Here is a 13,967-nt window from a genome sequence, read left to right on the forward strand (position 1 = left end):
TTGTGAGGACGTTGAAGCAGGAGGAAGACGTTGGTTAGAACAGATTTTGTTATTTTGTTTGGCTGTTGGTCTCAAACATGTTCCATGACCGGCTGATGGACAAGAATGGATGAAGATCAAATGAAAGTACTCAACTTTATTTTACAAAACATTGTCACATTCAGTGGGCGCTGGCTTTCTTTTGAAGGAATTCAAAGTCATATGTTCAATTTACTGCTTTGATTTCTTATAGTTTAGGATTATAATCCCTGTAGTGCAACAGTATCAATAGAAACAATTGCAAAAGTAGCAAAAACAGGTACATTTACTTTATGCATAGAAGTTGGAAAATGATGAATGTTGTTGGTCAAGAGTTTGATGGTGAACCCTGCTTTATAAAGTATTAAATTGTTGTCTTCACATATATTAAAATACACTTTTAAGAGCTTTTAGCCATGTTATAATTGTTCCCTTAGTCATTAAACCACTCAAAGTTATTCTACAAACAAGACAGCAGTGAGCAGTGCCTTTTCTTCTAGAGGCAGGGAAAAATCTTCTGCTTATCTGGGGCTGGGTTGCGGGGGCAGCAGTCTAAACAGGGACTCCCAGACTTTCCCCACCCCAGACACTTCCTCCAGCTTCTCCGGGGGGATCCGAGGCTTTCCCAGGCCAGCCGAGAGACATAGGAAATCCTTGTATTTATTCAAACTGGGCAGGTCACTTTACCAGCACAAGCACTTTCTGTGGGTTGCGCAATAATTTTGAGGCATGGCCATAACATTATTTTCATGTTGAAATTATGCAGAGCAGCTGACTGTTGTCCAGATGTGTGTGTGTGTCTGGTGGAATGTGACCTGCAGAACTGTGAGCACAAGACTATGAAGTTTAACCTTAAGCAGTGATGCCTTTTTCAAATTGAAATTTGTCGGATTTGTTTATCATTTTAGATCAATATTACAGTTTGATATAATGTCCCAAATACAACATAATGATCCATGTGTGTCATTATATCACTAACTAGCAGACAAAGCATAATATATCTTCTTTAACGTGGAAAAAAACCCTGAAGTCACACTATTTTAGTTACACCTTTGACACTGTTTGATGAGAAAACAGTTGGTGCGCTGCTTGTGCTCGGCATAAAGCAATCGTGTTAAATATGTTTTGTTTTAGTCAGAGGTGTGAAGAAGTGGGTGCTGGGAAGCCGCAGGAATATTTGTACTGCAACAAATGAATGCGTTGTAATGTACATTTTATTGAAGAGATAATATTGCATGCAAGTAGATTCCTCTGACACTGGTGCTGGTAATAAAGAGGAGATGGAGAGGTTGAAGAGGCGGATGTTTCTGCGGTGCACATCGAATGCAGTGTAAAGGCACGTTGTAGCTTAAAGGTGCTGTACCTGATTTTTATTGTAATAAAAAAAAAACATGAAAAAGCGAAACCATGTCTTGGTTATGAGATGGGGACTTTTCGCAGCTTTTAGAGACTTTTAGAGACCAGAGCAGAGTTTACCGTTCCGCTAAAACTAACAAACATCAGCATGCTAACGGCGCTCTTCCTGCTTCACGGAGAATAAAGAGCTTTATCATATTAGATGCAGACAACACACAGTGGTCTCATTTTGATGCCGCTTTTACAAATAAATCTGTACTTGGGCAAAACTGATTTTACTTTATAACATGAAAAACATTCATTTGCACATTTGACCAGAACCTCCCGCCACAAGAACAGTTTATTTTCCTCTGCCGTTGGACTCATGAACATTTCTTAATAACTGCCACTTTAACTACAATTTAATCAATCACTCACCGCACTGTTCACTTTCTGCACTACTCCTGTAAATGTATCTGTACATTTTGTTTACATAGCAAGTGTATTTTTATCTTGTAGTAAATTCAAATGTTTTTTCTTTAATGCATTCCTTATTTGATATATCTTGCTTTTACTATTGTTCATTGTTGTATGTTGCCTCGAATCACCAAAGCAAGATCCTATTCTGTGAATTTTGTTCAATGGCAATAGCAATAAACCGTTTCTGATTCTGATTTAAACGTCTCCATGGAGATCAGTGCTTTGCCTGGAACATTTTACAGTGTGGCATGGAATGGATCATGTGACGACAGCAGGTGACACGGTCGGATCAGATCTGTGGCCTGGCGATGTTTTTAAAAGTCATTTTTGGAATATAGTGTAATAAAATAAATGCAAAATAGGGTTATGTTTAATACTCTACTGTGAGACGAGCAGGAAAATTGTATTTGTTTGGGACTATACGGGGACTTTTTAAATAGTAAATAACATATTGTGTTGTTTTTAGTGCTCAACATATCACTGCAGTTTTCAGATTGGTCATAAAACAGCTCTAAAGAAATCCTTCAGTCTTGCAGCAGGTGTCTTTGTAAGATAAGGATTTCCTTTTGTAAAGCAACTGAACAAACCGTTAGAAGAAGTCAATAACTAATTCTCTTCTGTCAGTTCATCTAACGGGGGAAGTAAATTAAGTCAACTCCTCTAGCATTTAAAACTATCCCTCCACAGCCTAAGTAAGTCAATAAAAGTCAGGAAACACAATTAGCTGAGAGAATAGCAGAGGAAGAGGGAAATGGTTGTGCAGGACCTAAATAGACACTTGTTGCTGTTTTCACTCCACAATCAGATCTGAAAGTGTAATCGGAATACGTGTGAAAAGTACTTCACAAAGGCTGAAAAAGTGAAATGTCTTCGTATCTGTATAATCATGTTCTGAAATGCATGGGATCCTTGTATTAGTTTAAGTGTTCATATTTCAGTCTTTTATTAAAGTCTTGATATTAAAGGAGACATAGTAGGATTTTTAGTATTGAACAGTAACATAAGCAGATCATCATCTTACATTTTTTTAAATTGTAAACTGCAATATTTGTTTAAAATTGCTCAATAATATAAACAGGCCCATTAACTTCCTGTTCAAACCTGCAGAATTGATAAGCCCCGCCTACATGTTCTTAGTTTTGAAAAGCTAAACAATTTTGATTGATTCCTGCATGTCTTATTTAATCTTGTATTATCCTTGTATTGTGTACTTGAGGTTTAAAATATTCCTGTTTCCACCTACTCCTTATCCCCGCCCACATCCTTCTACTTGAAAAAATACATCTTCGTGCGATACATGTAGCTTCTAAAATGTCACGCGGCAATTTTTCCAAAACCAAAAAAACGCATAAATGACAATCCGCTGCTTTTTACAGTGAAATGTCACGATAAAGAGGCGGGCCTTACCAGTTCTGCAGTTTCGAACAGGAAGTCAACAGACCTGTTTCTATTACTAAGCCGTTTTGGATCAATTATGCCGTTTACAATGAACAAAATGTAAAATGATGATCTACTTGTGTCACAGTTCAATACTAAAAACGCAGGAAAAATGTATAATATGCCTCCTTTAAAGGATCAAATCAAATAAAAAATAGCTCTAATATTGTACCGTTTTCCTTCCTGTTCTAGGTGTCTTTAGACCAGTACCACACAGAGGAGGAGATCTACCAGATGTCTTTACAGAGAGAGCCCCGAAAACCAGTGGTAAAGCAAATCACCCTCGCCATTACTCAAGTCGAGCACATCCACTCTTCCATTCATCTTGGTTATTTCCAAACTTAATCTCTGACATTGATCTTTGGCGTTGTTATTTTCCATTCTGCAGCAGAACTCCAGCCCCACCCCTCCTCCAGAACCCAAGCCCACCATGATCGACGACTGGGCGGTGTCGGTCAAGCCGAACGCCGACCCAACCATAATCAAGAAGCACATAGAGAAGATGGTGGAGGTATGTTGTCTCTGTCGCAGTCAAATTGCGCGCTGTTTCGTCACCGGCAACAGACAAGTCGAGCGTTGTGATGGTAGCTATGGCGACTGCGAATCGAGTTTAGAAGTAGTCATCACAGCATCACGGTTCAACGGTGTCGCCGGGATTAAAACTAGGTTAGCAAAGCCTTTCCGAGTCTCTGGGGATTGATGATGGGGCTATACTCAGAAAAACAATCTGTTACGGAAGTGGCAACCAAGATAATCTCCTCAACTGTGAACGATGACAGCGACGGAGAGACTTTGTGGCTGCCGTACATGCCGGAGGTGGAATGGGCAGTGAGGAAGTAAGGAAAGACTTGGGATTGGGGTCATAGCGAAATAGCGACAGGTGAATACATCCCACATATTTTTAGACTTTTTTTTTTTTTTTTTTAAATCAGAATCTGGCTCAGAAAACAAAAGGCTCAAACAAAGTCACTAGGGATAAAAATAATAGGGATTTTGCTTGAGCCTCTTGATGAATTTAAGACAAAGTAGGGACAGACCCAATTTTCCAAAAATATCAGTGGGTGTAACTATTTTTACCATTAAAAAAAAAAAGAGATTATTATTATCACTACTTGCATTATTATTATTATCATTATTAATATTACAGTTATTATTAGTAGTAGTATTAGTATCATTATTAATATTATAGTTATTATTATTATTATTAGTAGTAGTAGTAGTATTATTAGTAGTAGTATTATTAGTATCATTATTATTATATTAGGCCCAGATTTTGATTGTAATTTTTTTTTTTGCTTAAAATGATCTCTAGAGGAAGACCAGACTTCACTTCCTTGATCATTTTTGTGCCATTTTAAATTCCAACACAGTTTTCTTCAAAACCCTCAAGCAGTTTAAAATCACCAAAATGCTATTAAAATAAATAGTGCGGAACCTGGAAGTAAAAGTGATCGCAACGAAACCCCATCGAGCTCAGGACTTTGCTGGAGTAAAATAAAAAAAAAATAAAAAAAGGAATTTTGTTGTCACACCACTTAGAATTCTCAATTAGCCTAATGCTGCACCAATGGAAATGTGAAGATTCTGAATACTTAACTTTATTCACGAGCGTTCTGACTCTATATTGTGAGAAATGTCTTATCACCTTGTTCCATGGCTCTTTTGTTTCCTTTATAACAAATATCGTTTAGGCTAATGCACCTTTGTTCCATTCTATTGTTCTATTGTTTTATACATCTTAAAATCTCCATTAGTTTAACATTACGCTAAATTAACTGTGAAGACACAATCCCAATATATAATGCAGTATGTTCTTAGCCAAGACAATATGAAAGAAAAATAACAATACAACCCAATAAACTGCAGGGTCATTAATACTTTTAGAATATGAAACTTTACTTTACTCCCATAGTTATATACTTTGATTTACTATTATGCTAACTGGGAACTCTATTGTCCTGCTCGGCTTCCAACAAGTTCACGTTTAAATCCCTAGAAATCTCTCTAATTCAAGACATGATGTTGCTATAAGTTACTACACATAGGCTAGCCACAAATATTACAAAGTACCTTATAACTATTACTTGAATAAAAAAGTCTCTCATATCTTTTCCAGTCGGTCTTCAAGAACTTCGACTCTGACGGCGACGGACACATTTCGCAAGACGAATTCGAGGCGATCCGCAACAACTTCCCTTACCTCAGCAAGTTCGGGGAGCTGGACAAGAACCAGTGAGACGCATATGGATTTTGTCATTCACTCTTAAATCAAACAGATGGATTTATTTGGCTCACAAAGGTTCTTTTTTTCTGTCACAGGGACGGGAAGATCAGCCGCGAGGAGATGATCGACTACTTCATGAAGGCTAGCTCGCTGCTCAACTGCAAAATGGGCTTCATACACACGTTTACAGAAGCTACTTATGTCAAACCGACATTCTGCGAGCACTGCGCCGGATTTGTGAGTCAACGCAACACACATCTGTTAATGTCGGCCATCTTTACTGTGAGTTTGCAGCGATGAACGGTGCACAGAACGCACAAAGGATCGATGTTCTATGAAGGGATTGACGCCAAGACAATGTTTTTTATAGTTACGTAAAAGTACTGTTCTTGCTACAAAGTGAGAGTAAAAAACATGTGAAAATATTGTCGTTTGGTATGTTTTTGTCACAATTAAAGTTGATAGATATACATTTTTAAAAATATAGTCGTTTTGGAGGTGCAAAAGAAATAGCAAATCCTCAGAGCCAGTATCGTGCGCTGTCTGGAGCCGGGAGATGTTTTTAAGACTTACACAAAGTTGCATGGCTCATGAGGGACATATCTGAGTATTAAAACACATAACTTCAGACAGATCTGCTTCATGCAGATTAAAACGATTGTGTTATTTTTTTGAGCACTGCAAAGTAAAAAATGTATCATAAATAACAACATTTCAGTTATCTACGCGCTGATTGTGACAGCCGCAAACTGTTAAAATAAAAGAGCCTCTCCTTGAACCGACACCTTAACGTGGTGGAGGGGTTTGAGTGCCCGAATGATCCCAGGAGCTATGTTGTCAGGGGCTTCATGCCCCTGGTAGGGTCTCCCAAGGCAAACAGGTCCTAGGTGACGGGTCAGACAAAGATCGGTTCAGAAGCCCCCTATGATGACAACACGAACAAGGCAGTTTACGTCGCCCGGATCGGGGTCACCGGGGCCCCATCCTGGAGCCAGGCCTGGGATGGGTGCTCCATGGCAAGCGCCTGGTGGCCGGGTCTTACCCCACGGGGCCCGGCCGGGCACAGCCCGAAAGAGCGACGTGGGGCCGCCATCCCGTGGGCCCACCACCCGCAGGAGGATCCATAAGGGGCCGGTGCAGAGAGATCTGGGCGGCAGTCGACGGCAGGGGCCTCGGCGACCAGATCTCCAGACACAGAGACTAACTCTGGGGACATGGAATGTCACCTCGCTGGGGGGGAAAGAGCCTGAGCTTGTGCGGGAGGTTGAGCGATACCGACTAGATATAGTCGGCCTCACCTCCACGCACAGTTTGGGCTCTGGAACCCATCTCCTCGAGAGGGGCTGGACGCTCCACTTCTCTGGTGTTGCCGGCGGGCTGGTGTGGGCTTGCTGATAGCCCCTCAGCTCAGCCGCCACGTGTTGGAGTTTACCCCGGTGAACGAGAGGGTCGCGTCCCTCCGCCTTCGGGTGGGGGACAGGTCTCTCACTGTTGTGGCGGCCTACGGGCCGAACAGCAGTGCAGAGTACCCGGCCTTCTTGGAGTCCTTGGGAGGGGTACTGGACAGTGCACCGACCGGGGACACCGTTGTTCTACTGGGGGACTTCAACGCCCACGTGGGCAATGACAGTGACACCTGGAGAGGGGTGATCGGGAAGAACGGCTTCCCCGATCTGAACCCGAGCGGTGTTCAGTTATTGGACTTCTGTGCTAGCCACGGATTGTCCATAACGAACACCATGTTCAAGCACAAGGGTGTTCATCAGTGCACATGGCACCAGGACACCCTAGGCCGGAGGTCAATGATCGACTTTGTTGTCGTGTCATCAGACCTCCGGCCGTGTGTCTTGGACACTCGGGTGAAGAGAGGGGCAGAGTTGTCAACTGATCACCACCTGGTGGTGAGTTGTATCCGCTGGCGGAGGAGGAAGCCGGACAGACTTGGCAGACCCAAGCGCATTGTGAGGGTCTGTTGGGAACGTCTAGTGGAGCCCTCTGTCAGTAGGGTATTCAACTCGCACCTCCGGGAGAGCTTCTCCCATGTCCCGGGGGAGGCTGGGGACATTGAGTCCGAGTGGACCATGTTCTCCGCCTCCATTGTTGATGCGGCTGCTCGGAGCTGTGGTCGCAAGGTCTCCGGTGCCTGTCGTGGCGGCAACCCCCGAACCCGGTGGTGGACACCGGAAGTAAGGGATGCCGTTAGACTGAAGAAGGAGGCCTATCAGGCCACTCTGGCTTGTAGGTCTCCGGAGGTCATCGAGGGGTATCGGCAGGCCAAGCGAGCCGCGGCTCGTGCTGTCGCAGAGGCAAAAACCCGGGCCTGGGAGGAGTTCGGGGAGGCCATGGAGGAGGACTATCGGTCGGCACCAAAGAAATTCTGGCAAACCGTCCGGCGCCTCAGGAGGGGGAAGCAGTGTCTCACCAACACCGTTTACGGTGCGGGTGGAGGCCTGCTGACCTCGACTGGGGATGTCGTCGGACGGTGGAAGGAATACTTTGAGGATCTCCTTAATCCCTCAGTCACGTCTTCCGAAGAGGAAGTAGAGACTGGGGACTCGGAGGCTGGCTCATCCATCACCCAAGCTGAAGTCACTGAGGTTGTTCGCAAACTCCTCGGTGGCAGGGCTCCGGGGGTGGATGAGATCTGCCCTGAGTACCTAAAGTATCTGGATGTTGTAGGACTGTCTTGGTTGACACGTCTCTGCAACATCGCGTGGCGTTCGGGGACCGTGCCTCTGGACTGGCAGACCGGGGTGGTGGTCCCTCTGTTCAAGAAGGGGGACCGGAGGGTGTGTTCCAACTACAGAGGGATCACACTCCTCAGCCTCCCGGGTAAGGTCTATTCCAAGGTACTGGAGAGGAGAATCCGACCGATAGTCGAACCTCGGATTCAGGAGGAGCAGAGTGGTTTTTGTCCCGGTCGTGGAACACTGGACCAGCTCTATACCCTCCATCGGGTGCTCGAGGGTTCATGGGCGTTTGCCCAACCAGTCCACATGTGCTTTGTGGATCTGGAGAAGGCTTTCGACCGTGTCCCTCGGGGTGTCCTTTGGGGGGTGCTCCGGGAGTACGGGGTCCGGGGCCCTTTGCTCAGGGCTGTCCGGTCCCTGTATGACCGGAGCAGGAGCTGTGTTCGCATTGCCGGCAGTAAGTCAGACCTGTTCCCAGTGCATGTTGGGCTCCGCCAGGGCTGCCCTTTGTCACCGGTTCTGTTCATAATTTTTATGGACAGAATTTCTAGGCGCAGTCAGGGGTCGGAGGGTGTCCGGTTTGGGGACCACAGGATCTCATCTCTGCTGTTTGTAGACGATGTTGTCCTGATGGCTCCATCAAACCCGGACCTGCAACATGCACTGGGACGGTTTGCAGCCGAGTGTGAAGCGGCTGGGATGAGAATCAGCACCTCCAAATCCGAGGCCATGGTTCTCGACCGGAAAAAGGTGGCTTGCCCTCTCCAGGTGGGTGGGGTGTCCTTGCCCCAAGTGGAGGAGTTCAAGTATCTCGGGGTCTTGTTCACGAGTGAGGGAAGGATGGAGCGTCAGATCGACAGGCAGATCGGTGCAGCGGCTGCAGTGATGCAGTCGCTGCATCGGACTGTTGTGGTGAAGAGGGAGCTGAGCCGAAAGGCAAAGCTCTCTATTTACCGGTCGGTCTACGTTCCTACCCTCACCTATGGTCATGAGCTTTGGGTAGTGACCGAAAGAACAAGATCACGGATACAAGCGGTCGAAATGAGTTTCCTCCGCCGTGTGGCTGGGCGCTCCCTTAGAGATAAGGTGAGGAGCTCGGCCACACGGGGGGAGCTCGGAGTAGAGCCGCTGCTCCTCCACGTCGGAGGAGCCAGCTGAGGTGGCTCGGGCATCTGTTTCGGATGCCTCCTGGGCGCCTCCCTCGGGAGGTGTTTCAGGCATGTCCCACCGGGAAGAGGCCCCGGGGAAGACCCAGGACACGCTGGAGAGACTATGTCTCTCGGCTGGCCTGGGAACGCCTCGGGATCCCCCGGAGGAGTTAGAGGAAGTGTCTGGGGAGAAGGAAGTCTGGGAGTCCCTGCTCAGACTGCTGCCCCCGCGACCCGGCCCCGGATAAAGCGGCAGAAGATGGATGGATGGATGAAGATATGATTTCATGAAAACAACTTGTCATCGTGTTGTGTTTTAAATTGCTGCTTTTTGTTAAACCGCTGCTGTCGAGTAAACCGTATTCAGACGTCGGCTTCAATCCACGAGTTCCCGAGTGGAAAAAGGCGCAGCTTGGCCACGACAATTAACAGTTCTAAACAACATTGTATTTTGTTGAATGATGAAACACAAAAATTGAACAACTGTCAGTGTTGAGACAAATGGTCATTGTGCCAAAAAATGCCCTGGACACTTAACATTCCGACCCACCAGTTGAATGCATCCATTTTCCACAGCATTGGCACTTTTTATTTGAGCTGTGTCATTTCCACTGGTCTAGGTACAAAATGGGGGAAAACACAACTCTTTATGGGATCCCACCTGTCTCCATGGCAACACAACGTTTCAACTGACGAACACGCTATCTCTGTCTGATCGCCCGTCATCGATCCGCGTCGCAGTTTAACCGCGGCCGTTACGTAAAGGCTACAGTTCACACGCGCGCGCTCGCCATTCACGTTCCCTCAGCTCTATTTGTTTGGCTCGCCGTCAGCTTCAGACGCCGCCAATTATCTTGAGTTACGGCCGCCGCTGCAGTTGCATTCTGGGAAATATGGCGAGGGGTAATTGGGCGAGATGATGGGTCTGTTGTGTAGTGTTATGCGTCTCTCAGAGGAGGCGTTTGTGTTATTTAGAGTCAGATGCGACGCAGTAAGAATCCTCAACGTAGGGTCCGGGAAATACGATCGACACGATATTTGAAGGGGCCCGTCAACCCCCCCCCCCCCCTTTTTTTAGACATACAGTCCATTGTAGAAAAAGTAATCTAGAGCAGTGGTTCCCAAAGTGGGGGTCGCAAAGCATGAGCTAGGGGTAAGATTGTAAGATTGTAGTAAGACATCATGCTAAAATTATGACACACTTTTGAGTTTTAGTGAAAATAGGTCAGATAACACACAAAATAAACTGCTAAATATATTTGATAGTTAATTATACCTAATTTTAAATGCTTGAAATGATTACAGTTGATTACGTTGATTTAAGTTTGCTGCGGGGGCCCCGAGTTGGTTTCATGGTTATTCTGGGGATCGTGGCCTGAAACGTTTGAGAAGCTCTGCTCTAGAGTGTACCATGCTCAGATGCTGCTGCTCAATGCTGATTTCTAACCTTTTGTTGGGTAAATCAGCATTTTCTGTGAAGCCCTCCTAAACAATTGCTGTTAGGCTTTTGTACTTTTGTTTCATTTAATTGATTTGTTATTAAAATGGAGATGTTTCTGCTAGAATTGACTGTCCTAAGTGGAGGGTAGGTAGATACTTCGCCTGGACTTACCCTGGCCTGGACAAGTACGGCTTGTTCTGCTTGATTGTAATTAGGGCTGCATTATATATATTTCAATAACTCTTCATTGCGACATTCTAGCAATATGTGTATCGCAAAGTTACTATTTTTTTACTTTTGACCAATCAGACGCAAAATTAATGTGCACCGCGGACGCAGCCACCACATACAGAGGAAACAACACTTATACTACAAATGTTACAGCTTTATAAGACCGCATTTGGCAAAGGAGAAAAAAACTGTGCTATCGTAGCCCTTTATAACTTCTAACAGTGGTTCATGTTTGAAAATGGGCTTCAGAGGGACGTGATAATGGTGCACTCGCTTTAAGGTTCATGCATGAAAGAACAGGAGGATGCCCAGTGTAATCACAGGGACATTAAGTGATGCGCTTTTCCTTTGCATATGTATGTGCTGCACGCGAAGAAAAGAGCATCAGCCGCATCGAATTTAACATGGTCTAAGTACAAACCATATGCACAGGAATAGTGATGAACACACATGAATATCACAGAATTAATACAGCTCAAAGTCAAAATCATCTGGTCCTGTTCAGCTTATTCTATGCACAGTCCACAGCAAAAATGATTCATGATATTATGACTACCGTATTTTCTGGACTATAAGTCCAGGGCCGTAGCCAGGATTTCTATGGGGGGGTTCTTTTTGTGTCAAGGTGGACCTTTTTAGTATGATGAGGTAGATAACTTACATGTATACATATAATGTTTTATCACAAAAAAACAACAACAATTACACATATACAGTAATTTCACACAGAAACTACAACAGTCGCCGGTTAAACAAATATCTGAACAAAGCTAACACTTCACGGATCATCTAACACTTTACTTCTGTTCTGGTCTGAGCAAGGACTCTTCCAGCTCCAGTCTCCTGGGGGTGTTTCCTTGCGAACACGTTCACCACATGCTCAAGGTCAAACTGGAACCCTTCGGGGTCCGGAGCTTTTTTGGCCGTTTTTGGGTACCTTCAATTTTGCCCTGATATACTACATTAAAGGTGGTATGGACGATTTTTTTTCAGCAAATTTTTTATCATATTTCCTCGTGGCGTGGATAAATCATTTGTCCTGCCACGTATCAATCATAAAACGCACCTACCGCTCACCTGCAGCCGCGTCAGGCTCGTCCCCACGTTTCCGCGTGCCTAAGCGCATGGATCTATCATAATATAGTTCCCTCAGTGTACGGGGCAAAATGAAGACGGAGAAAGACTGTTCGAGCTGACGAAGAAGTGGACAGAAAGCTACGGGAGACGAGCGATGCGATGCGCTCCGTCGCGCTAATAAACAAACGCACGTGTGTGTTGTATCAGTCCGCACGGGGGAGTGCGCATGCGCACTTCCACCTGCGTTCCCAAATCGCCGAAAAATCGTCCATACCGCCTTTAAGAAATGTTTACCAGACCAATGTTGGGCATCTTTTTTTCAGCACAACCTCACCTGTATGATCAGTTAGTTAGTTTTTCACTTTGACATACTATTTCAACATGGACCTAAACACACACAGAAAACACAAAGTCCGTCTAGAAAAATTATGTTTTTTTCATTGTAAAACCATCAAACATGCTCAACCAAGCATTTAAAAAGGTTCAAACTGAACCACAAGGTGCAAATATGAACATATAAAAGTATTCTTGTGATACATACAAGCAATAAACCATTATTTACAATAAAAAGTAGGTAAATCCTCAGGCGTTTTTCTATTTGTACTACTCAAAACAGTTTCTGTCCAAAATGACACAGAGAGCCACATCACAGGCCTTGCACTTCCATGTGAGTGATGTTCAGAAGGAACTCTAAACCAGGTCTAACTCAGGTCTAAACCAGGACTAAACCAGGACTAAACCAGGACTAACCCAGGACTAAAGCAGGTCTAAACCAGGTCCAACCCAGGTCTAAACAAGGACTAAACCAGGACTAAACCAGGACTAACCCAGGACTAAACTAAAAAATGCATAATAGAGAAGCAAAAACATGAGCAACGTTTTTTGTACGTTTTTTTTGTTTTGCTAATTAAATACATTTGAAAAGTCAAAATTGTAAAAAAAGATATCTATATATACTGTATACATTATAAAATGGATCATTTTGACCTATTTAAGTACTAATTTGGGTCAGAGCTAATTATCGCAATAATATCAATATCGCACTACTTGACCCGCATATTGCATATCACAGTGCAATACCTAAACGTGCAGCCCTAATTTAAATCCAGTGAATTGCCTGGAGTATCCCTGAACGTTATCACACTCTGAGTACCCCATAACTCGGGTACCAGGGAAATACATCAGTTTACTACAGTAGTCTTTAAATTTGTCCTCTGCATTTGACCCATCCATGTCTTTGCCATCGCTCTCGTTCTTTCAGCATGCTGTTTAAACATGAGGCGTATACTAATTCAACTCCCGCCATCCCTGTTCTCATCTGCCAATTCAGTGTTACAAGTAGCTGTTCTCATTTCTAGTGGCACATGGCCCCGCACATGCCAAAATGTGCCACCGGGGCAGAATGAAGCCGCCAAACGCACACATGCCACACACAAATGAATAATTGCAATCTCTCAGTTTGCAGCAAATCAAACTAGTGAAATGGATTTGGGGAAACAACAACAAATTATGATTATTATTATTGTGATGAAGCGAGCAGAGGTGATTGGGCAGTGTATACTCGGAGGCTTAAGTGCTGCAGTTGAAGCGCTGTGAAGAGTGTTGTTTTTGCAGAGAAGAGAGACGAGAAATGATAGAAAATAGAATGAAATCTGCTGCTCAAATTGCAAAACTCATCTACTTTATGCTAGCAGCTTTGTGGACATTACAAACTTCCCCACTGCACCTGCACCTGGAGGTCTTGCATGTATTCCTGTCGTTTAGTTCAGAGGTCGACCATAACACAATTCAGTCTAATCTTTGGGAGACATATCACTCAGATTTATCTCCTGTTTTTAGCTTTAGCTCACGCTTTTAACTCTTCTAAACCTCAGATTTATCCACAA

The 13,967-nt window shown here is 44.3% G+C and overlaps 1 protein-coding gene across 3 annotated transcripts in view; it reads left to right on the top strand.

Annotated features, from left to right (window-relative positions):
* Positions 1-13,967, top strand: part of LOC140371760 (RAS guanyl-releasing protein 2) — a 47,848-nt gene that overhangs the window by 17,350 nt on the left and 16,531 nt on the right. For all 3 annotated transcript variants that reach the window (XM_072458966.1, XM_072458967.1, XM_072458968.1), the window contains 4 exons: positions 3,463-3,537; positions 3,659-3,781; positions 5,387-5,502; positions 5,590-5,731. In XM_072458966.1, the coding sequence (XP_072315067.1) occupies positions 3,463-3,537; positions 3,659-3,781; positions 5,387-5,502; positions 5,590-5,731 (456 nt within the window). The remainder of the gene's footprint in view (positions 1-3,462; positions 3,538-3,658; positions 3,782-5,386; positions 5,503-5,589; positions 5,732-13,967) is intronic.

The sequence above is a fragment of the Eucyclogobius newberryi genome, unplaced genomic scaffold (genome assembly GCF_026437365.1).
Source record: "Eucyclogobius newberryi isolate DKJ021-1_F unplaced genomic scaffold, fEucNew1.0.hap1 SCAF_22, whole genome shotgun sequence".
Classification (NCBI taxonomy): Eukaryota; Metazoa; Chordata; class Actinopteri; order Gobiiformes; family Gobiidae; genus Eucyclogobius; species Eucyclogobius newberryi.